Source organism: Crassostrea angulata, chromosome 6, assembly GCF_025612915.1.
Source record: "Crassostrea angulata isolate pt1a10 chromosome 6, ASM2561291v2, whole genome shotgun sequence".
Taxonomy (NCBI): domain Eukaryota; kingdom Metazoa; phylum Mollusca; class Bivalvia; order Ostreida; family Ostreidae; genus Magallana; species Magallana angulata.
Window position 1 is genome coordinate 44,726,990 of NC_069116.1, and position 26,651 is coordinate 44,753,640.

At 33.7% G+C, this 26,651-nt stretch overlaps 1 protein-coding gene across 1 annotated transcript in view; it reads left to right on the top strand.

The window, feature by feature from the left end:
• Positions 1–256: 256 nt before the first annotated feature.
• Positions 257–26,651, top strand: part of LOC128188439 (uncharacterized) — a 75,836-nt gene continuing 49,441 nt past the window's right edge. The window contains exons 1-3 of the mRNA XM_052859488.1: positions 257–497; positions 5,862–6,034; positions 15,165–15,252. Coding sequence (XP_052715448.1) covers positions 357–497; positions 5,862–6,034; positions 15,165–15,252 — 402 coding nt within the window. The 5' untranslated portion in view covers positions 257–356. The remainder of the gene's footprint in view (positions 498–5,861; positions 6,035–15,164; positions 15,253–26,651) is intronic.

Sequence of the window (26,651 nt, forward strand, 5' to 3'; positions counted from 1 at the left end):
CATTTTGTATAAAATTCTAACATCCGGTAATGTTAATACATTCGAGGTGTTTTTCCGAGCCTGCCGGAAAGGCCCGAGAAGTTGCGATTGGGTTATTCTGCATATTTACACAATATTTTACACAACAAAAACGATATTTTGAAAATGTTTTACAACATTTTTAATTACTTTACCTGCAAAAGATAGAGTTCTTTTATAGTTGAAATGCGAAAGAACGGTTTTGAGTATTATACCGGAAGTGATAGGGAAAACATCATCATGATCATGATGGGGTTGTGCACATGGTTTTGACATAGTTTTTTTTTTACAATGATTTAAACGATGTAAAAAAAAAAAAGGTGTCGTACTTGTCAATTATGGGGAAAACAAGACATAAAAAGTTTAAAATTGACAGACCTAAACCAACGGCTTTAATCAGTGTGAAAGAGGCAGAAAATGAGTTGGAGCAAGATAATATCTCGTCAAATGGTGGCATCGTCCAGTCCTTGATAGAAAAGGTATATTTTAGGATTCTCAGTGTCATTGTCTGCGATAACACAACGAATCAAATTTCTTCTTCTCCTTTTTTAAGTGCTGACACCATTTAAGTATTTTTGCATTGACAGGTCGGGCACCAACCCCCGTTTGGTGTTTGGAGTCCCATTTGGTGGTTAAATGCCTGAACGGTATACCTATTTTACCTACCAATTGGGACTCATTTTTTGTTCAACTCGGATTACGTTTTTCTGGAGGAAAGGCGCATCACGTTTATTACCGGGCAAGTACTCTGACATGTTTGCTTCATGATTAAACATTCGTTTAAAAAATTTTATGTGTCGATTTTTCCGCACACGTGTTTTAAAAAAGGCCGTGATGAAATGCTCCCGGAAGTCGCATATAAACAAAGTGTTTATGTCTTCTAAAAGATCGATTTTAATCAAAGTAGGACATGGCCTCATTCCTTGAACTCTGTACTTTCGATTTCTATCATCCGGGCAAGTGGAAAACAATTGCAGTAAATGAAATCGGTGTTCTTAAGTGATGTACGTCGAAAGCTCAATTTAGGTTTGGAGGCCCAATCGTACATTTCTTCAGTAAAATTCCTGGACAAAAGTAAAGTATGATTATGAAAATAATACCGAAAGTACAAGGTAATAAGTCACTATTTATGTTATAACAAAACAAATTTCGTTAGTTAAGATCTTAAGTCAGTTTTACTGAGAAATTTAATATAGCGCGAACGGGGCTCCATACCTAAATTAGCTTATGACACGCACCTAAAGATCATTCTTTTAATTGGCTGCAATTGTTTTTCACTTGCCTGGATGATAGAAATCGAAAGTACAGAGTTCAAGGAATGAGGCCATGTCGTACTTTGATTAAAATCGATCTTTTAGAAGACATAAACACTTTGTTTATATGCGACTTCCGAGGAGCATTTCATCACGGCCTTTTTTAAAACACGTGTGCGGAAAAATCGACACATAAAATTTTTTAAATGAATGTTTAATCATGAAGCAAACATGTCAGAGTACTTGCCCCGGTAATAAACGTGATGCGCCTTTCCTCCAGAAAAACGTAATCCGAGTTGAACAACAAGTGAGTCCCATTTGGTTGGTAAAGAAGGTATACCGTTCAGGCATTTAACCACCAAATGGGACTCCAAACACTAAACGGGGGTTGGTGCCCAACCTGTTTGATTGAATTCATCCATTTGGATAATAGGGCCAAAATAAATAGATAAGAAGTCAACTCGGCATTTGGATGCCGAAATCACCATATGCTAAATTTACTTAATGCCGAGTTTACCAGATACCTGCGTTTAACTACGTTCCTTATGAACGCAGGGGCTGCTGCTCCTCTATGTTCATCTCTGTTGTCTCATCAGGCTGTGTCACTAAGCTTGTAGGGATGGGATGATCCACCAATGCACCGGTGCATCACGGTATTTATTTTGACAATATTTGGATGGATACATTTACCATTAATACAACGATACCTAGGCAAACTTTTTTTTATTTTCCAAAAATATCTGAGCTTCATATATTGGCTATTTTTAGTCTATGTGCCTAATATGAAAGTACAAAGATGGCGGAAAACCTCGTAAAGTTGTCAAAACTGTTAGGAAGCTAAATGTGGAGTGTGGACAACTTTAGGATTACCTGTTTATGAAAAAGTAGTGTATATGAGACTAAAGTAATTTGTAAATTGTGCAGTGCTCATTTTAAATATATCAAAATAACTTTGGACATGGGGTAATACACCGACAGATTGAATAAATTTTTAACCCTTATTCATGTTTTCATTTAGTTGCAATGTATCGTGATATGTATCGCATCGCATCTCATGCATCGTGATATGTACCGAATCGGCAAAGTACAGAATCGTCCCAGCCCTATTAGCTTGGTCATTTCCCCTTACTGGTCCGTAATCTGCAGTGTAGTTGTATTTCATTGGATGGTTCTTCCAGTATCTGTCTAGCCTGTTTCAAATGTCTTGACTTTTATGGCAGATACAACATAGTCAGGAAGGCTGATCCATGTGTAAGCTACTCTGTTTGTGAAGAAGTATTTTCGAACATCTAGTTTGAACCGAATGCCCGAGACGCATAACTTTTGGCATGGGCAAACAATCTTGTTTGTACGAATGCCCAACTAGACGTGGATATTTTTTTTGCCAAGTGTATATAATATCGGGATCGGAGTTTTAAGAATTTTTAACTGATTCTTGTCACACTATTGCTTTCTTTGTATGGTCATTTAACATCAGTCAAGACAATTGTTTAATTCACGTAGACTATGTTTGAAATGTGAGCATGGCGAGGTAGAGTCCCTAGACATGCAACGAAATAATATAGGATAATATTAGGGAGATTCGTCGAGACTGATAAATGTTCACTTGGGTTTCCTGTCGAATTTCAGAACAGTGCAACACATAGATTTAATAAAATCTGCGCCAACTTTGGCGAGCTGTTCCGATAGAAATATGCTGAATTAAATCAACTCCCAGCTTCAACTTTTTATTGAACATTGTTTTAAATTCCTATCAACGTAAAATGTTATTTCCTACCATTAAATGGTTTAAATCCCACAAAATATGAACTTGTTTAATTATCCAATTCATTCCCACATGCAGAGATTTGGAAGAGACATCCCTCAAAATTTTGCAGTTTCAATGAATCTTGTTGAGATAAGTGGACGATAATAGAACAAACAAGAAGTTAATGACAAAATGAAATCGAAAAACAGATTTTTGAATGTTTTACATGCATTGAAGCAGGGCTCTACATTAACTTTTTTTCCTACTTGTCCATTCGGACAAGTGACCAAGATATTTACTTGTCCGAACTTCAACTTCACTTGTCCAAAAAAATTTCAATATTAAAGATCAAATATTGTCAACTTGAAAACTACAGTTCTGTATTACTAAAATAAAGTCATTTATTGATTATTCTTGCCGTAATTAATAAGCTGACTTCTTCAATGGAAACTTAGTGTCTTTCCTAAATGTATTGGTTCCATATAACATTAAATATGATTTGTCAGCTGTAGCTTTGTCATGGCAAATTACAAGACATTTTAAATTTAGCATCAGGTTTTAAAATACATGTATATTGATTTCTCAGCTGTTTTTTAAACTAAACATGGAAGGTCATCATAGTCTATCAATGATGAATGAAACCTAAAATAAATTACATTTCTTTCCATAATCCTTAAGTTTATCTTTGCTACCTGTTCTTCCTTTCTTTTTGATAACTTGTGTGTTTGGTACTTTGAAAGAACTAAGATCCACACCTTTACAGTTCAATATTGAAAGTTGTTTGTAATTAGTGAACTTCAATCCCGATCAAGAGTAACTCAATTGCATTTCAATTTGAAGTCGGGATCGAAATTCAAAATAACTAATCGATAAACTTATAACGGGACTACGGATAAACTTATCACAAAACTTTCTTTACTTTTTAAAATGTTGGAGACTTCTTTAAATAAAAATGCACTTGTCCAGACGGACAAGTGGCAAGCAATATTCACTTGTCTGTATATTTTTTTAACTGGTACCGGACAAGCGTTAATGTCGAGCCCTGTGAAATAAATAAACAAAGGCCCCATAAAACTAATTTTTAGATTCTCATCCCTGCCCGCCCCTCTGAAAATGGGCCGCCCCAATGCATTTTATTATACCCCCAGCAAACAAAGTTTGGGGGGGTATATAGAAATCACCTTGTCCGTCCGTCTGTCTGTGCAATCGTGTCCAGTCCATATCTTTCTTATGGAGAAACATTGGAAGTTCTTACTTCACACAAAGATTGCTTATGACCTAAGGGTGTATCATGACCTTGACCCAAGGTCATTCGGGCAAGGTCAAGGTCATTGGCAGAAAAAATACAAAAATTGTGTCCGCTCCATATCTTTCTTATGGAGAATTATTGGAAGTTCTTACTTCACAAAAAGATTGCTTATGACCTACGGGTGTGTCATGACCTTGACCCAAGGTCATTTGGGAAAGGTCAAGGTCACTGGCAGAAAAATGCAAAATTCGTGTCTGGTCCATATCCTTCTTATGGGGAAACATTGGAAGTTTTTACTTCACACAATGATTCCTTATGAGCTAAGGGTGTGTCATGACCCTGACCCAAGGTCATTCGAGCAAGGTCAAGGTCACTGGCAGAAAAAGTGCGAAATATGTGTCCGGTCCATATCTTCCTTATGGAGAAGCATTTAATGTTCTTACCTTACACAAAGATTGCTCATGACCTAAGGGTGTGTCATGACCTTGACCCAAGGTCATTTGGGAAAGGTCAAGGTCACTGGCAGAAAAAATGCAAAATTTGTGGCCGGTCCATATCTTTCTTAACGGGAAACATTGGAAGTTTTTACTTCACACAAAGATTGCTTATGAATTAAGGTCAATTGATGAAGTTCAAGGTAATTGTTTCAAAAATGCTTAATTCTGTCCGTGTCATATCTTGTATTAATTGAAATATTAGAAGCTAAAATTTGACACAAAACTTGCCTGTCTCAGGCCACATAAAACTATTTTTAGTCTCTCATCCCCGTCTCTATGAAAATGGCCTGCCCTGATGATTTTTTTTTTTAGGAAAAAAAAAATTTGTGGAAAAATTTTTTTTGGTAAAAATCCGGCTCAGTATACCAATAATTTAAAATGTTTAAATATTTAATTTTTCTTAGCGGGGGTATCGATTGTGAGCTTGCTCACAGTACCTCTAGTTCATTTCACTTTTCAATTAAGGTCCGTTTTTCTGGAGTTCGATCGGGATTCGGTGACATCTTTTTTCTTGTTTATTCGAAACATTAAAATAATTCAAAATAGACATCTTGACTGACTGGGATTCTTCAATACTCAGGTTTTAGTCCTGTAATGTAACAATAACTTCAGATGTTCTCAATAAATACTCATCATTTATTCATGCGTCAAAACTACTACTAATTAACTTATGTAGTATTCAAAGGGGAATAACTCATTCAAGATGATTAAAACAATGACCGCATAAATTATACACGGTTGAACACGCGACTGCATATTTAACACCCACACGTAATGTTTAACGGTCGAAAATGCGTTCTTTACCACCAGTGTAGATAACCACTTTTACATGTCTATAGATTATCTACACAGTGACCATGGTGATATGCGTAATTGTTTATTTGTTATTTTTTTAAAGCACATCAAAAGTATCACGATACATATCGTATCATATTGTCTGTACCGTGATACGTATCATATCGTGAGGCAAGTGTATTGTTGCACCCCTAAATTGGTGACTATGCATTCATTTCAACCTGTTCCCTTTGTGATAAAAAATTTCTTTGAATGAGAACTGGTATGCAGATTTTCTAGTTTAATTTTTTTTGTATTTTTAGCTAAATGGGCCATCTGAAGAGGAAAGAGAATGCAGTTGCACAACAATAGCTAACCTTGTATCCCAGCCTAGTGCTGTTAAACTTCTTTTGCAGAACAACATTGTAAAAATCTTAGCTCCAGTAATTTTAGACAAAAACCCTGAGATTCAGGTCAAAGCTCTTGGGGCACTGAGGTTAGAATCACATGTTGCATTAAATACATGTACTAAATGAATGATATTTGGTTATTTAAGATGCTTGATTACTAGTAAATACATTTAGCCTTAGTCATGCAAATGATTTGTTTTACAATTACTAGAAAATGATTTCCAAAATTTAAAGGTCATATGAAACGATTTTTTTAACACTGATTTTCTTTCATAATTATAAAACTTGGTATAAACAAATGTTAAAATATGTGAAGTAAGATTTTTTTGCCTATGCATTTCTGAGAAATAACCATGAAAACTCAGTACCTGAAAAAATTCTTCCCCACTTATCGTTCTTGATTTTGTGGATTTATGACGTCACACAGACCCACCGATGTAAACAATGTATTAAAACTAGTGTAATTATGTCTCCCCTTTCAAAGGGGAGACATATTGTTTTTGTCGACTTTCTTTTTCTTCTTCTTATTAAGGTCTTCCGTTTCCAACGGAAGACCTTATTGTTATTGCTTTGTTTCTTTTTCCCTTTTTTTTTTTTTTTTTTTCTTACGCTTTTTTGTACAAGCGATTTTTTGAAAACGACTTGACCGATTTTCGTGAAAATTTCAGATCTTGTAGATATTGATAAAAACCTTATATATAATTTTTTAATTTAATGACGTCATTTCCGTTCGGGAGATATTGACGTTTTAGTGATTTTTAGAGGGTCATTTTGTCCTGCTATCTCCTCCTAAACGAAAAAAGATATTGAATTTAAATTTTCAGGGATTGTAGACAAAAGATTGTAGATGTGTTTAAAGGCATTTGTGGGTGTCTGGCTTCAAAGGTGTCGAGGCTCGCCTGGACCCGAAAATCGAGTTTAAAAAAACGACGTAATTTTTAATGGTTTTCGTTCTTTATCTCCTTTCCTGAAAATATTTTACCATAACATATAGAGCAAATAAAATTTATATTTACAGGATCTTCCGTTTGATAACAAGAAAAAGGGGCTGGTCCCTTAAATAATGGGCCAAAAGGGCTCTAAAGTCTTTCTCCCATAGCCCTTTACTGAGAAATATTTTGTAATATGTTTAAGAAGCAAAAATGTTCATCTTTTACTAATAAAACTATACATTATAAATTTTATTATGCGTTACGTAATTAGGGGTTTTAAGGGGCCAAAAATCCAAAACTTCGATCGAATATATCTCAAAAAGGACAAATATTTTGAAAAGCAATATAGAATAAAAGATGCTTAGAATGATGTTTTAAACAATATTCAATCATAAAATTTTCGTTATCTGGCCCCAATAAGGAGATTAGGGGTCGGCCCCTAAAATGTCCTTTCCCAGATAGCTCTTAAACGGCAAAGAATTTCTAAACACTTGTTGAACAAAATATGTTTAATATCAAAAGAACTTTCGTATGATGCCAAGAAAAAGGGGCTGGCCCTTCAATTTAGGGGCCAAAAGGGCTCTAAAGTCTTTCTTCTATAGCACTTTACTGAGAAATGTTTTGTAATATGTTTAAGACACTACTGGCTCTAAAAAGTACTGAAAGTGCCATTTTTTACTGATAATTTCTGATATTTACTGATATTGTACTGTTAGTGCTGAGAATTGCTGATATTTACTGATAATTTTACTGCTGTTACTGATAATTGCTGTTGGTTCTGATATTTACTGATGCTTTTGCTGTGAGCTCTGATAATTACTGATATTTACTGAGATTTACTGTTCGTACTGAGAATTGCTAATAATTACTGAGAATATTTTAAGGCCCAAAACATTGTCTTTTAATTATTAAATAATACATATTTCAGATTTAACACAATTTATTTAATTATATATTCTTAAGTTTTATTTATTTGATATTTAGCTTCTTTTGAACTTCGGAACCTCACAGATCACATTTTAGACAATATAGAAACCGGTAAAAGATTCGTACTCAAACTTAAGGCAGACTCCACAAAAATTTTAATTTCTAAATGCGGTGGACATTTTTTTTCAACAATGAAAAACCCCATAATTCTTAACATGATTATATTTCTTTTCAAAATAGAGAGATACCCGGTCAGGACTTTATAATGTCTTTGAAGTTTTACTTCACAGAAAGATTAGCGAGGCAGTACCTGTGTATAGTATGCATACTTTCAGCAGATCAAGAGGTTTGAATGTTGCAATTCAACCCTGTAAATTGTCAGTCTGGCACCTTGTGTATGACATTACGTAATATCCGTATACAGGAATCCATGATCTTGAGAATATTTATTCAAAGAGAAAAGTATTATTTTTATTGACAACAATATAAATAACGTATTAGAATGATTTTCATATTCATCATCTTATTTGTTCCGCATTCAATTGATTCAAAAAAGTTGGATAAATAATCTCTCTCTCTCTCTCTCTCTCTCTCTCTCTCCTACCATTTGCTGAAATCAAAATAGGTAACAATCGGCGAAGAATAATTTTTATTGTCCGACCATTCACTCTTTCTCTTTTAATACATATGTAATATATCTTCTGTTGCACGGCTAAGTAAAGTTGTCATGATCTAGTTCTATTATTGTAAATCTGCCCATCCTGCTCTCTCTCTCTCTCTCTCTCTCTCTCTCTCTCTCTCTCTCTCTCTCATATATGAAATCCTAAAATTTGAGTTTCCGAGTCAAAATGGCATAACGGCATTAGCACGATAAAGTTCTATTTCAGCATCACAACCGCCCTTTCAAACATAGATTTCGAGTGTAAACTTTTCTAAGACTACAAAGAACACCAGCTTAATATAGTGAAAAAGTGTTACGGCTTATCATGCTTTAATTCTCTCTCTCTCTCTTTCTCTCTCTCTCTCTTTCTCTCTCTCTCTCTCTCTCTCTCTCTCTCTCTCTCTCTCTCTCTCTCTCTCTCTCAGATAATCTATTATAACGTATTTTGAGGCGTCAATGCAGAAAGGCATAAGCATGATTATGTCCCATTACAGTATCATAACCACCGATTGCAACAGCGATTTGATTGAAAACCCCTCTCTCTCTCTCTCTCTCTCTCTCTCTCTCTCTCTCTCTCATTAATACTTTATTCATGCACTTGTATGCGGTTATATGACCAGCGGCTATAAAATTTTGAAAATAAGACACATAATTTAACTGATTTTCCTTAATCTATGAACGCTTAGATATTTAATCTCCACGCCTAAATGCAAGCGGAAAAAAATATTTTGTATGTCTGGGATTAAGAAAAACCTCAGAACTAACAGAGAGCACTCAGACTATACACACGACAGGGTGACCACTGCAAGGTGTGAAAATTGACCACCTGTGTATATGTCTGGCAGTCGCTGAAAAGATTCTTTTGTATGTCTGGGATCAAGACAACCCTCAGAACTAACAGACAGCGCTCAGAATATATACACGACAGAGTGACCGTGGCAAGGTGTGAAAATTGACCACCTGTGTATATGTCTTGCAGCCTCATAATAAACAAATATAAATGGCCGGGAAATACAATGTGAAACAAAAGTGTTTGATTTTATTTTGAAAACAAAATTAGTGATTATGGCCGGGATAAAAACATCTTAAGTTTATAATTATAAATATTTAAAATTTAGAATCATTAAATAGATGTTTATCAATTACATAAAGTGGTTAAAATCTTTATAATTTTTTTTTTTACTATGGATTGTTCTATATATACAATGTAACACTGTAGTATCGAGTGGATTGGCGCACGGGGATGGGATATATAGCAATTCTGCAATTTCTACATTCATTTATTTATGTGCTGAATTGTGTTAATCAGCTAAAATAAAACTTAGAACAAGAACAAGAAAAAAAAAGAAGTTACTGTTGATAAAACTTTAGTTAGATCTTACATATTTCTTTTTAAAAATGCCCGGTATTTGTTTACCGATAATTTTAAATAAATATAATTTGCATGTTACAGTAATTAAAATTAATCTCTTAAAAATCCCCTGCCTGTAATTCTCAGTAATTATCATCAATTCTCAGTACGAACAGTAAATCTCAGTAAATATCAGTAATTATCAGAGCTCACAGCAAAAGCATCAGTAAATATCAGAACCAACAGCAATTATCAGTAACAGCAGTAAAATTATCAGTAAATATCAGCAATTCTCAGCACTAACAGTACAATATCAGTAAATATCAGAAATTATCAGTAAAAAATGGCACTTTCAGTACTTTTTAGAGCCAGTAGTGAGAAGCAAAAATGTTCATCTTTCACTAATAAAACTATACATTATAAAATTTTTATTATGCGTTACGTAATTGGGGGTTTTAAGGGGCCAAAAGTCCAAAATTTCGATCGAATATATCTCAAAAAGGACAAATATTTTAAAAAGCAATATAGAATAAAAGATGCTTAGAATGATGTTTTAAACAATATTCAATCATAAAATTTTCGTTATCTGGCCCCAATAAGGAGATTAGGGGTCGTCCCCTTAAATATCATTTCCCAGATAGCTCAAAAACAGCAAAGAATTTCTAAACACTTGTTGAACAAAATATGTTTAATATCAAAAGAACTTTCGTATGATGCCAAGAAAAAGGGGCTGGCCCTTCAATTTAGGGGCCAAAAGGGCTCTAAAGTCTGTCTTCCATAGCACTTTACTGAAAAATGTTTTGTCATATGTTTAAGAAGCAAAAATGTTCATCTTTCACTAATAAAACTATACATTATAAAACTTTTTGTTATGCGTTACGTAATTAGGGGTTTTAAGGGGCCAAAAGTCCAAAACTTCGATCGAATATATCTCAAAAAGGACAAATATTTTGAAAAGCAATAGAGAATAAAAGATGCTTAGAATAATGTTTTAAACAATATTCAATCATAAAATTTTCGTTATCTGGCCCCAATAAAGAGATTAGGGGTCGGCCCCTAAAACGTCATATCCCAGATAGCTCAAAAACGGCAAAGAATTTCTAAACACTTGTTGAACAAAATATGTTTAATATCAAAAGAACTTTCGTATGATGCCAACAAAAAGGGGCTGGCCCTTCAATTTAGGGACCAAAAGGGCTCTAAAGTCTTTCTTCCATAGCACTTTACTGAAAATTTTTTTGTTATATGTTTAGGAAGCAAAAATGTTCATCTCACATTTATTTAACAACATATTATAATTATTTTATCATGTGTTCCTTATTAAGGGGTTTTAATGGGTTTTAAGGGGCCAGAAGTGCCAGACTTTGATAACATACCTCAAACAGAACAAATATTTTAAAAAACATTATTTTGAAAATCAATATAGAATAAAATGCTGAGAATGATGTTCCTAATAAAATTCAACCATCAATTTTTTTTTGTTGCCCCAATAAGGAGATAAAGGGTCAAATATCAAAGTCAAGGTCATATAACCTTCAAAAAATCGCACGGAAGACCTCCTCGTTGCTCGTAACGAGATCGTGTCTAGTTCTTCTTATTCTTCTTCATCCAAATTTGTCCAGGCCGTAACTTAAACACACTTTGACATTAAGACTTCAAACTTGGAACATAGGTAGATGGTATTAAGAAGGAGTGCACGCCACCCAAATTTTTGATTTTGACCTAGTTTCTTTTTCAAGGTCAAGCGTTTTATAGAAAATAGAGTTTGGACTATAACACAAGACTCCTTAAACATCCAAACTTTTAACTTGTATCATAGATAGATGGTATATAGTCCAGTTGAACCTTACCAAAAATTTTGACCTTGACATAAAAATTTTATTTCAAGGTCAAATAAGAAAAAACTTCATTGTTCACCTCCTAAATATTCTTTGACAGAAGGACTTCAAACTTTACACAAAGAACAATAAAGATACACTTAGGTGTACTATTGATTAATATTTGACCCTGACCTTGTTTTACTCAAGGTCAAATTGAGAAAAAAATAATTAAATTTTGTCTGGGTCGTAATCTAAATATCTTTTGACATTAAGACTTCAAACTTGGAACATAGGTAGATAGTATTAAGAAGGAGTGCATGCCACCCAAATTTTTGACCTTGACCTATTTTCTTTTTCAAGGTCAAGCGTTTTATAAAAAATATAGTCTGGACTATAACACAAGACTCCTTCATCATACAATCTTTCAACGTGTATCATAGATAGATGGTATATAGTCCAGTTGAACCTTACCAAAATTTGTGACCTTGACCTTAAAATTTTATTTCAAGGTCAAATCAGAAAAAACTTCATTGTTCACCTTTTAAATATTCTTAGACAGAAGGACTTCAAACTTTACACAAAGAACAATAATAATACATTGAGGTGTACTATTGATAAATATTTGACCTTGACCTTGTTTTACTCAAGGTCAAGTTGAGAAAAAATAATTAAATTTTGTCTGGGTCGTAATTTAGATACCTTTTGACATTAAGACTTCAAACTTGGAACATAGGTAGATGGTATTAAGAAGGAGTGCATGCCACTAAATTTTTTGACCTTGACCTATTTTCTTTTTCAAGGTCAAGCGTTTTATAAAAAATATAGTCTGGACTATAACACAAGACTCCTTCATCATACAATCTTTTAACGTGTATCATAGATAGATGGTATATAGTCAAGTTGAACCTTAACAAAAATTTTGACCTTGACCTAAAAATTTTATTTCAAGGTCAAATTAGAAAAAAATTCATTGTTCACCTCCTAAATATTCTTTGACAGAAGGACTTCAAACTTTACACAAAGAACAATAAAGATACACTGAGGTGTACTATTGATTAATATTTGCTTGACTTTGTTTTACTCAAGGTCAAATTAAGAAAAAATAATTAAATTTTGTCTGGGTGGTAACTTAGATACCTTTTGACATTAAGGCTTCAAACTTGGAACATAGGTAGATGGTATTGAGAAGGAGTGCACGCCTCCATAATTTTTGACCTTGACCAATCTTGTGTCTCAAGTTAATTCATTTTCTATAAAATATTCTATGAATCATAATATGAGATTCCTTAAACATACAGACTTTTAACTTGTATCACAGATAGATAGTAAGTAACTTAGATGGAACCCACCAAAATATTTGACCTAGGCCTAATATTTTTTTCAAGGTCAAATAAGAAAAAACATTCTCGTCCTTAATTAAAATATACTTCGACAGAAGGACTTCAAACTGTAAACAAAGAACTAAAATACCATGAGACATATTGTTAATTTTTTTTTTACCTTGACCAGACTCGTAACTCAAGGCCAAATTAAGAAAAAGGTTCATTTTTTTCCAGACCATAACTTCAAAATTCTTTGACAGAGAGACTTTAAATTTAAAACATAGTTTGACGATCTAGCAAAAAAGTGAACTAAACCCAACTTTTTGACCTTGACCTTTTTGGTTCTCAGGGTCAATTATCATGAAAATATTCCTTACAATAATGACTTGTATCAAATATGGATGATATCTAACATATAGCTGACTTCATTCTTTTTCACTAATTATATTTGCCCCATATTACAATCCTTGGGGAGAAGGGGAGACATGTGTTTTTTTGTATAAAATAACAATACCCACTAGTTTTACAGTAGTTTATCGATTTGATTTTAGTAGTTTTTGTATATATGAACGTGTCTTTCTTTTCAAATGAGATCATTTGATTTCGTAGTACAGATGACTTAGTTTTAATTGGTCGTTAATGAATAAATCTAATATCAGCTTCTCACCAGAATAAGATCATGATGAAGACGTGAAGTTCCCGTACTGCAGTGAAAATTTAACGAAAGAAATGCTCCAACATTAACAGCTGATTAATGAATTATCCTAATCCTTTTGAAAGAGAAACATCATTTTCTTCTTCTATACGTATAATGATTGAGCTACATTTAAAGGGAATTAAAGCATTTTAATTCATTTAATTTATTTTGTCACATAAAAAAGTATAAGCCAATGAAAATGTTTGAGGCATTGTGTACATAGTTTGTTTTTAAGAGCTTCTGTAAAATGCCACAAAATTATTCTTAAATTTTATCTTAAAATTATATAAATTTCTGACTTATTGATATATGCATGTAGCAATATCTTTAGAAAATACTTTGTGTACACATGTATAGACGTTTTATTAAATTAGATCGTGGAAATATGACATTTAGGGATTTAGAAATTTATCGGTAAATTAAATCGGTTGTTTGATAAAAATAGTTGTGAACGACTGTGAATATAATCAACAAATTTTATAAAGAACAAGCATCAGTAATAATAAAAAAACGAAAAAAAAATTGCAGAAGAAAGTGAGATCGAAGGGATCTGTGAGTAAACACCGCACATAGACGTTATTAAATCAAAACACCGCACATACAAGTACACGTTTCAAAATCAAAACATTTGAAGAAATTTCTCTTAGACTAAAAATAATTGAATGGTAACATATTTGTGAATTTGAAAGCGAAACAAACGATTTACTCGTGAAGCGAATGAGACACCACGAGGCCTATAAGTTGTTTAGAAAAAAAAATCTTAATGAATTGCATGAACGTGCAAATGGGAAAAACGATCAGTTATTTTTGAATCTGACAATTTCATTAAAAAGATTGAAATAAAACATATATACATGCCTACATTAAAATTATATTATACTTGCATGTAGATCTATGAAGAAAATCATTCATTCTCCGTGCAGTCTCTAAACTGAATATGTACACGCTATCAAATATAGACGCACATGATTTCATTTCTTGAGAGAAAAAATACTGCCGTGGTTCATATTGTATAATTATACAAGTTTTTATATAAAATAGTATTTATTTATTTTTTTAAATGCTACAAAATGACATGGATATTTGTATTCACAACATAGCTTTATAAGACCATTTGGTCTTCCTGACGTCATAAGCAAGGTAGCTAAGCTGCGTAAGTCAATGTTCCTTTTCCCGATTAAGTGATTTTGATCGACTGTGGCGCTCACATTTTGCATAAAATATTCAAAAAACAATGTCAGTCTTATTAAATAGGCACTTATGAACTCATTCCTGTATATAACTCAATATGGTCAGGATATCGTTTCATATGACCTTTAATGACAAATGTTGTTAACTCTTACCTGTGTCTCTTTTGCAAAATTGTTTGATGTTTTACTGAGTGTGGAAAAAAATGAGGCATATTAATTTATACAAGTAGATGCATTTCAAAAATAAATGAATTATGACAAGCAATTTTTTTTTTCAAAGAATAAAAATTCATTGACCTTTGGCATTTCTTCATAGAAACTTAAGTGTAGACGGTGGGGAGACAGTATGTCAAGAGATGGTGAAAAAGGATGTTCTAACACCACTTGTGGCTTTTCTCAAACAGGTAAAATCATATTTTATCCAATTTATAGTACATGTATCTTGGGCTTTTTAAAATTTTACACTAAGTTACTCTAGACAAATAACTAGAAAATGGACATTTAATAAACATCAAGGTTTATGCAAAAATTCATTCGTGATAAACAATGTTAATTTCCATAGCTCCATTTATTAGGTCTTTCCACCTCTCAGGTGAAAGATTGTGTTCTTTATGTTTTTAGGTCTTTTCACCTTTTAGGTGAAAGACCTTTTGTATTTCTTGTGGGTTTTTTTTCATCCCCTCGCGCAACTTGTTGCGATGGTGATATACCATCGCTGCTGTGCGTGTGTGTGTGTGTGTGTGTATGTATGTATGTATGTATGTGTGTGTGTCCATTGTCAGCTCTTTAGCGAAATTCCAAAAAAAACCCTCTAATGAATATTCATCAAACTTTGTACACTTCTTTGGCATGGTAAAAGGACAAACCCTTATGATTTCCAAGTCAATTGATTCAATACTTTTTAAATTATCATAAAACAGCGAAGTTAAAACATGAATTTTATGTACGACTTGACAATAGACATTTCATGTAATTTTCTGTTCGACTTTAAGTGAATGACTGTCACTTAATGAATCAAAATTATTGAACTTTAAAGCATATGTGTACTTGTGTTGAGTTTCTGCTAGGAATAGGAAAACTGTGCCATCATGTACATATAACAACCCCCCCCCCCCCCCCCCCAATTTATACACCACAAAGCTTGGGGATTTGGAGAAAATAGATATTATGAATTCAAAGTGGTTTTTAGAAATACTTGTGTCATATTTATTTTAATCTGATACATTTTGATCTGAAAAATTTACATGTATTTTCCTAAATAATGCATTTTCCCTCTAACAAGTCATGTCGCGAGGGGATACTCCGCTTTGCGGTGCCCTTGTTTTCTCTTTTTTTCCAAGAACATCTTTTTTATTTCTAGAGATATTGAAACAATTTTTAGTTCACCGACACGAAGTCAGGGGGAGCTTATGCTATACCGTCGGTGTCGGCGTCAGCGTCCGGACCTGTTTAAAGTTTTTGTTGCATGTCCTGTATCTAAGCTATTACTTGTCCTATCTTCACCAAACTTGCATGGATGATGCATCTGGACCTACTTATGGACTTGAAAGACTTGGATGCTGAATTTGAATCCTAAATTTCAGATGCTGGAGGAGGTTAAGGTTTTTGGACCAGGTTAAAGTTTTTGTTGCAGGTGCCCTTTGATAGCAATATCTAAGTTACTGCAGGTCCAAACTTCACCAAACTTGCTTGGATGGTGTGTCTTATGATACTGATGCACTAGACAGGCTTGAGTGCTGAATCTGAGCTATAGGTTTCAGATGCTGGAGGAGGTTAAGGTTTTTTGAGCAGGTTAAAGTTTTTGTTGCAGGTGCCCTTTGATAGCAATATCTAAGTTACTGCTGGTCCGTACTTCACCAAACTTGCATGGATGGTGCGTCCTATGATACTGATGCACCAGACAGGCATGAGTGCTGAATCTGAGCTATAGGTTTCAGATGCTGGAGGAGGTTACTGTTTTTAGAGCTGGTTAAAGTTTTTGTTGCAGGTGCCCTCTGATGATTATATCTTAGTTACTACTTGTCCTAACTTCACCAGACCTTCATGGATGGTGAGTCTTATGATACTGATGCACCAGAGAGGCTTGAATGCTGAATCTGAGCCATAGGTTTCGGATGCTTGAGGAGGTTACTGTTTTTAGAGCTGGTTAAAGTTTTTGAAACAGGTGCCCTCTGATGATTATATCTTAGTTATTACTTGTCCTAACTTCACCAGACCTTCATGGATGGTGAGTCTTATGATACTGATGCACCAGAGAGGCTTGAATGCTGAATCTGAGCCATAGGTTTCGGATGCTTGAGGAGGTTAAGGTTTTAAGCTCACCGAGACGAAGTCAGGGGGAGCTTATGCTATACCCTCGGCGTCGGTGTCGGCGTCGGCGTCCGGACCTGGTTAAAGTTTTTGTTGCAGGTCCTGTATCTAAGCTATTACTTGTCCTATCTTTACCAAACTTGCATGGATGATGCATCTGGACCTACTTATGGACTTGAAAGACTTGGATGCTGAATCTAAGTGCTAAATTTCAAATGCTGGAGGAGGCTAAGGTTGTTGGACCAGGTTAAAGTTTTTGTTGCAGGTGCCCTTTGATAGCAATATCTAAGTTACTGCAGGTCCGTACTTCACCAAACTTGCATGGATGGTGTGTCTTATGATACTGATGCACCAGACAGGCTTGAGTGCTAAATCTGAGCTATAGGTTTCGGATGCTGGAGGAGGTTAAGGTTTTTCGAGCAGGTTAAAGTTTTTGTTGCAGGTGCCCTTTGATAGCAATATCTAAGTTACTGCTGGTCCGTACTTCACTAAACTTGCATTGATGGTGTGTCTTATGATACTGATGCACCAGACAGGCTTGGGTGCTGAATCTGAGCTATAGGTTACAGATGCTGAAGGAGGTTAAGGTTTTTTGAGCTGGTTAAAGTTTTTGTTGCAGGTGCCCTCTGATGATTATATCTTAATTATACCCCCGCAAACGAAGTTTAGGGGGGTATATTGGTTTCACCCTGTCCGTCTGTCCGTCTGTCCGTCTGTCTGTCTGTCCGTCTGTCCGTCTGTCCGTCTGTCTGTAGACGCAACTTTGTCCCCCCTATAGAATTTTTTATTACTGCATGGAACAGTTTGAAAATTTGTACATATGTTGAACACCATCTGAAGATGTGCACCTGCAATTTTTTTAAAGATCAGACAAGATTTAATGATTTTATGACAGTATTCATTTTCCTTATTCTATATATTGTACACTAATGTTGAAAAGTAAGGGAGGTAATCCTTACAGATTTTATTAATTAATTAATAGAAAACACTCTAAAATATATTTATATAAATACATCCAGATGGAGTTTTTTGTCTTTATGTCTTAATTAATAAAAAAAAATTCATTTTTTATAAGTATTCTATCAACTGACAATGCAAAGTTTTTGTTTGTCAATGATAAATTCTTAGGAGCTAATGAGAACATCAAAGACAAGTGTGGCTGAATTCATTTGTCCCAAGGGAGCCATTATCTGAGCCATGGCTCAGATGGAGCATGTGTTTAGGGGAAATTGATCATCTGTAAAATGGGTGATGGTTTTGGGGCTATTTTAAAACTGTTTCATGTAAACCAAAAGGTCTATCATTATAAGGAAATAAATAATATAATTATTAATAAAGAAGTTAAACTATTTTTAGAGGTTGTTTAAATTTATTTGTCAAGTAATTTGATGAAGTGACCCTATTGGGCATTAATTTAAATGAAATTCAAAATTACTGATATGATTGTAGTGTTTTGGCAATTTTAAAATTGTTTGTAATATTAAATTTTCTTTTTTACATATTTTTACATAGTATGGTAATTATGGTAATGTTTTGGGAGTTTATTAAATTTAACAAGCTCATCAAAGAAAATCATAGTCCTATGGGATCAATTTTCTGATATGGAGTTCAATTGTGCCATAGGAGAAAGTGAGGAAAATTTGAAACAACTAATTGCATCTGTCAAGACTCTTATTAGAAAGATATTGAAAGTTTTATCAACAGAAGAGCATTGCTTGGCTACCGGTATTTCTATTCACTGCAAAGGGAGGGGTTATTGTCATTTTGTTGGTTTTTCTTTAAATCAATTAAATTAAAAAAATATATCATCAAATACATACATTTGTAAATGTATTACTGTTATAGATATGTATTTACAGTGAAATTCTGACAATTTTGATTTTAATTTTTCTTTGTTAACTATTTTTTTTTTTTTAACAATTCTAGAATTTTTTTTTTGTATGTGTTCCAAACCTTAATTATTATTCAATTCAATTATTTGTCCCATTTGAAATTAGCCTAGCGGGGGTATTAGTCCCATTAGGACAGTTCTAGTTACTACTTGTCCTAACTTCACCAGACTTCCATGGATGGTGCGTCTTATGATACTGATGCACCAGACAGGCTTGAATGCTGAATCTGAGCCATAGGTTTCGGATGCTGGATATGGTTAAGTTTTTTGGAACAGATCACATGTTTAATAAATAATAGTACTATTTCAAACTTGCATAGTTGAATAAACTATAGAATGAATGAATCACAGAGGAAGCTTCAGATGCAGAGCTTGATCTCCATTATCAAGGATGCTAAAAAATATATCTTAGTTAATACAGGTCTTAACTTCACCAAACTTGAATGGATGGTGTGTCTTATGATACAGATGCACCTGACAGGCATGGATGTTGAATCTTAGCCATATTAGGTTGCGGATGCTGGAGCAGGTTAAGGTTTTAATTGCTAGTGCCCTCTGATGATAATATCTTAGTTATTACTGGTCTGAACTTCACCAAACTTGCATGGAGATGCGACTTATGTATACTGATGCACCTGACAGGCTTGAATACTGAATCTGAGCCATTGGTTTCGGATGCTGGATGAGGTTAAGTTTTTTTGGAACAGGTCACATGTTTTATAGGTGATAGCTTGCATAGTTGATTTAACTATATTATAAATGAAATGCAGAGGTTGCTTCAGATGCAGAGCCTGATCTCCATTATCAAGGATGCTAAAGAAATCTCCCATCTCACTCAAACCTGCTCGATAGATAGATGATGATATAACATGATTCCTATGATATAGTATTGTATGGCATGAAACAATATTGTTTAATATGATATAATATAATATCATATGTAATATTATAAAAAGTGATATGATACGATATGATATTGAATCAATTTTTTTTATATTTTATGTTATGATATTGTAACATGATATTGTTATGTATAGTATTGCATATTATGATACAATATTGTATAATATTATATTGTATTATTAATTTATTTTATCACATGATACTATTACATAAGCTATTGCAAAATATAATATTGTATCCTATGATACAATATTGTATATTCTATAATATTGTATCATACGATATTGTATAATATGATATTAGTTTCTGTAATATAGAATTGTATCACATGAAATTGTTTAATATTATACTGTAATATTATATAATATTGTATCATACGATATTGTATAATATGATTTTGGTTTATAATATGATATATTATCACATCACATGAAATTATATTGTTTGATATTGTAAAATATATTATTGTATCATATGATTCAATATGTATAATATAATGTTGTATTATATATTTTACTTTATCACATAATATTGTATCATTTGATATGATACAATGTTGTATCAAAATATATTGTATCATATGATACAATATCATATTATGTTTTAAAAATGATACAGTATCATACAATATCATACTATATTATACAATATAATATCATATGTTTCAATGTTATGATGTATTATGTAATATGATATTGTAATATAATACTATAATTATTGTTTTATATATTATGATATTGTATTATGTGATCAAATACAATAACATATAACACAATACAATGTCATACCATACATTACAATCTCATATCTCATCATTGTTTATTATGGTATTTTATTGTATTATATGATATATGTTGTAAATATGATAGGATGCAATATTTAATTTTATATTATTGTATTGATTAACATATGAACATATGATTATCATACAATTTTTTAACAGATGATATACGATATTGTGTCAAAACAGAATCCATGAATATCCAAGATCATAAAGTATGATTTTCATTTAATATGATAAAGGTGGTCTCATAAAGGTGAAGTCTCATAAGGGTGATATCTCGGCTCGGTGAGCTTTGTAATCTGTGATTACCTATGTTTAGAGCTGGTTAAAGTTTTTGAAACAGGTGCCCTCTGATGATTATATCTTAGTTATTACTTGTCCTAACTTCACCAGACTTCCATGGATGGTGTGTCTTATGATACTGATGCACCTGACAGGCTTGAATGCTGAGTCTGAGCCATAGGTTTTAGATGCTGGATATGGATAAGTTTTTTAGAACAGGTCATATGTTAATAAATAATAGTACTATTTCAAACTTGCATAGTTGATTAAACTGTAGTATGAATGAATCACAGAGGAAGCTTCAGATGCAGAGCTTAATCTCCATTATCAAGGATGCTAAAAAATATATCTTAGTTATTACAGGTCCTAACTTCACCAAACTTGAATGGATGGTGTGTCTTATGATACAGATGCACCTGACAGGCATGGATGTTGAATCTGAGCCAAAGGTTGCGGATGCTGGAACAGGTTAAGGTTTTAATTGCTAGTGCCTTCTGATGATGATATCTTAGTTATTACTGTTCTGAACTTCACCAAACTTGCATGGAGATGGGTATTATGTATACTGATGCACCTGACAGGCTTGAATGCTGAATCTGAGCCATAGGTTTCAGATGCTGGATGAGGTTTAGTATTTTTTGGAACAGGTAACATGTTTTATAGATGATAGCTTGCATAGTTGATGTAACTATATTATAAATAAAACGCAGAGGTTGCTTCAGATGCAGAGCCTGATCTCCATTATCAAGGATGCTAAAGAAATCTCCTACCTCACTCAAACCTGCTCAATAGATAGATGTGTTTGTTGATAAATGATAAAACATGATTCTTATGATATAGTATTGTATGGTATGAAACAATATTGTTTAATATGATACTATTATATCATATGTAATATTATAAAAAGTTATATGATACAATATGATCATTTTTTAAAAATTTTATGTTATGATATTGTATCATGATATCGTTATGTATTATTGTATATTATGATACAATATTGTATAATATAATATTGTATTATTAATTATACCCCCGCTCCAAAGGAGAGGGGGGTATACTGTTTTACCCTTGTGTGTCTGTCTGTCTGTCCGTCTGTCTGTCCGTCTGTAACAAAAATTTCTGTCGCATTTATCTCAGCAACTATTTATCGCAGATGCTTGAAATTTTTACACAGTGTTTGTTAAGGCATGCCATATGGTGGGATATATTTTTGTCCCAATCAGGCGTCAACTTCCTGTTAAATAATGACTTTGTTTATTTTTAGCCAAAATGTTCAAACAAATTTTCGTCAAAGATTTCTCAGCAACTATTTATCGCAAATGCTTGAAATTTTTACACAGTGTTTGTTTAGGCATGCCATATCGTGGGATATATTTTTGTACCAATCGGATGCCAGCTTTCTGTTAAATGTCGACTTTGCTTATTTTGCATATTCACATCAGAGTGGGGGTATCACTAGTGAGCATTGGCTCACAGATATCTTGTTTGTTATTTTATCACATGATACTATTACATAAGATATTGCAAAATATAATATTGTATTGTATGATACAACATTGTATATTCTATAATATTATATCATACGATATTGTATAAGATGATATTAGTTTTTGTAATATAGAATTATATCACATGGAATTGTATAATATGATACTGTAATATTATATAATATTGTATCATACGATATTGTATAATATGATATTGGTTTATAATATGATATATTATTACATCACATGAAATTGTATTGTATGATATTGTAAAATATATTATTGTATCATATGATACAATATGTATAATATAAAGTTGTATTATATAATATATTACTTTATCACATAATATTGTATATATCATATATATCATTTGATATGATACAATGTTGTATCAAATTATATTGTATCATATGATACAATATCATATTATGTATCAAAAATGATACAGTGTCATACAATATCATACTATATTATACAATATAATATCATATGTTTCAATGTTGTGATGTATTAAGTAATATGATATTGTAATATAATACTATATTATTTTATATATTATGATATTGTATTATGTGATCAAATACAATAATGTAAGCCTTCTGTCTTACAGGATCCTATTGAGGGTCAGCTCAAGCTTATGGATGACAAGTCCAGTATTTCTTTCTCAAGCGGTTTTATTAAGCGTGATCGTATAGTTAAGATTACAACAATCTAAAGCAGCCCAAATCAGGAGTCTGCACAATCTCATTTCATATGGGTATATATAAGGTTTTACTTATGATGGACAGTTTTGACTAGTTCGGCCCATATACGACGATCATGAGTGAACATTTAGTGTTCAAAATTAAGATTAATATTTTATTCCTAAATAAAGTAACAAAACCGTCAAAACTGCCAATCAAAGAGTCTGGATGCAGGATGTGGGTCTCCGAGTCCTGGGTCTCGGAGCCCCCCCACCTAGTATGAGACATCACTTACTCACAATACGTTCATTCATACACGGCATAAAAGGTTACAAAGGTTAATATATAGAATACACAATACATGACTCAATATAGAATACTAGAGCATTCGTTGCAGACACAGAATCGCCAAATAGGTCACATGTTGTTAAACTCTCAATTTGGATATTATTCTGCCCGTATTATGACCTGGTTTCATAACATCATTTAGGAATACTACGCATTGCTACAAGAGTCACAGAGTTCATTCTGTCAATTATTATTAACACCATTCAGTGCGCAGCATCTAGGTACACATAAATATCATAGTGACCATTATGTAATACTAGCAATTCAAGGTCATAGCATGGCTATCTGTTTACATACGTCCCCCAAACAAAAGAAATATCCCGAAGGGAGATTTCTCATGCCTGGCGCCCGGAATAGGAAAGCGTCCTTGATCTACCCTTGATCAGACGAACTTCCTAGTGACATACCAGTCAGAACATCTATGTTAAGAGATAGTAACAAGTGACATGTTTCCACCTCCGGCTTGGAACACCATTCATCTATAAAAACAAATCTATACCCAGGATGTATACATGTTCATAAAATCATATAGCTTGATTATATCGCATTACAATCATGAAAACAATAATGAATAAAGTATGATAATAATGACCAAGATGAAATAACCATAGTTGAATATAATCGTAATTCATCATCAAAGTAATACTAAGTATGATTAAGCTTGATGTCACATATATATAAAAAGTCAGTGCATGCTTATAAGTTCACAAAAATATCTCTTCCTTCCTAGGGGCGAGGTTCGCGTCATAAGTTCGGAGTCCATCGGTTTCTTCCTGAATTTCTCCAGAGTGAATCACCAAATACAAGATTTATATTAGCACAAGATAACGCACATTTCTACTTTAACACATTTCACATTTTTTTAATTTTCGCTAAATTTCACAATCCTTTCATAAGGAATACACAACTTCTTCGCGGCTGTAGCTCAATTATTCATCCATCATCGGCACCAGTGGATAGAGGGTCGGCGCGGATGGCGAGGCGACTTCTCGCGGAGCGTCTCCTGCGTTCCTCTGTTGCGTAGACATCGCGGCCTGCCAGCTCTGGGTCCGGTCGATAGTATTTGGTCCATGGATAGTCTTCATTTTCCTCCTCTCCACGAAATTGTTGTGCTAGTTTAGTCGAAATGGTCCCCGTGTTACTGGCCAATTTATGAGTTCCGATTCCTCCGCTTCGTCGGGGTTTCTCTTGGATCCTATTGACTTGCGGGACTGGTTCAAGTTCAATAATGTCGCTAGAGGTCCTTTTCTCTGGATTCTCACCACAAAATACAGTGTCTTTGGAAGAACCTTTCTTATCTCCGTCACTACCCTTTTTTCGACAACCTGTCCAGCAACCACCAAAGCATATACCACCCCACTTTTGAATAGTTTTGCGTTTCTTAATACAAAGTCCTAATGTTATTGTTACTGCCAAAGTTAAACACACATAAAACAAGGGCTTCCCACCCAAGGCGAGGATTTCATGGGTTGCAAATTAATTACTGGCAATCCCGCCGTAAGCGAGTTCATACGGAAAACTTAAATATCTTTAGTCTTAAGACATTAAACCCTGAAAACCTGATCAACCTTGTCCCATTATCAAGATGATGATCGCAAAATTTGATTGTTTTTACCAATAATCTTAAATCACGTACAAAAATTAGTCTTACAGTTTTTTTTTACTTAGTCGCTGTCTCATGTATTTCGAGTATATGTTAAATCTCTTTAACTCCGCATATACATATAAATAACCGAGATGCTGAGTCCGCGTTTGCTAGTCGGCGTATCTCAATACATGTTTTTATGTCACAGGGGGTCATCCTGTCATACCTTTTTAAAAGCGTGCAATATATACAAAGCTAAGCTTATTCAAGATTATTTACATCTACATTAAAGCAACTTATTTATTCCAGTACTTTGGTCAATTGCTTCAAAATAGCTAAGCAATCTTCAGCATACTCTTGTTTGCATTTTTTCTTACGGGGTTTAGGGGTTAGTTTACGCGGTTTAGGGATTGGTTTGAAGCCTAGACCTACTTTAGGGACTATTTCATCTATTTCCATATTTTCATCTAAGGGTACATTTGGGTTATCTAAGGGTATTTCATAGTCTTGACCACTATTTTCATCACATTGTTCTGACTCATGGGTCTCATCCGATTCTGAATCTACGGTCTGATCATTCTCGTGTTTATACTGCTGATCATCCGTGATCTTCTTAGCTCTTATACGTCTTTGAAGTTCTGCTAGGGGAATATCCTCTTCGTCTGAAGATCCTTCTCTTTCCCATTGTTTGGACTGTATAGCTCTTTCCAATGGTTCTGGTTGCATGTCTTCATTTTCTGACGACGATTCATCTTCCGGTGGCACCACATAGTTAGTTTTTCTTAGAGTCCTTCCACCATCTTCAGTAGTTTGGGAAAGGGGCCAGTGCGAAATATCTGCCAGTCTTAATTGTCGTGCATGGCATTTGGTGGTTAATCCAGTCAATTGATCTCTCACCACGAAACTAACTGGTCCTTTCTGCTCTATGATTCGATAATATGGTAGCCACTTTTTATCTAACTTATTTTGTCTTCTGTTGTTCTTAAGGTAGACAGGGTCACCTACCTGAAAATTTTCATCTTTGCTTCTCTTATCGGCCTGAGCTTTCTGTTTCTTCTTGGCTTCCTTCATATTACGATGTACTAGCAGGAAAGCTTTATGTTGTTCTTGAAGGGCGATCTTGTGTTGATCTTCTCCCGCATATCTCCTTCGAGGTTTCATTAACGTATCAAGAGGTAGTACGACATCTCTGTTGTACATAAGGTAATATGGGGAAAACTTTGACGAATCGTTAGGATGGAAACGAATGGCTGCCAACGTCTGATTAAGATGAATATCCCATGTTTGAGCGTTGTCTGTTGTTTTCTTAGCCATCACGTCATGTAGAGTTCTATGAAATCGTTCTACTTTACCATTACCTTGAGGGCTGTAATAAGATGTTTTGATATGGTTGATATTCAATTCTTTTAAAGTTTCTTCCACTTTCTTATTCACATTTTCTGTTCCGTTGTCTGTGAGGATTTGAAGAGGACAGCCATATCTTGGATATATTTCTTGTAAGATAAGGTGTACTATGTTGTCAGC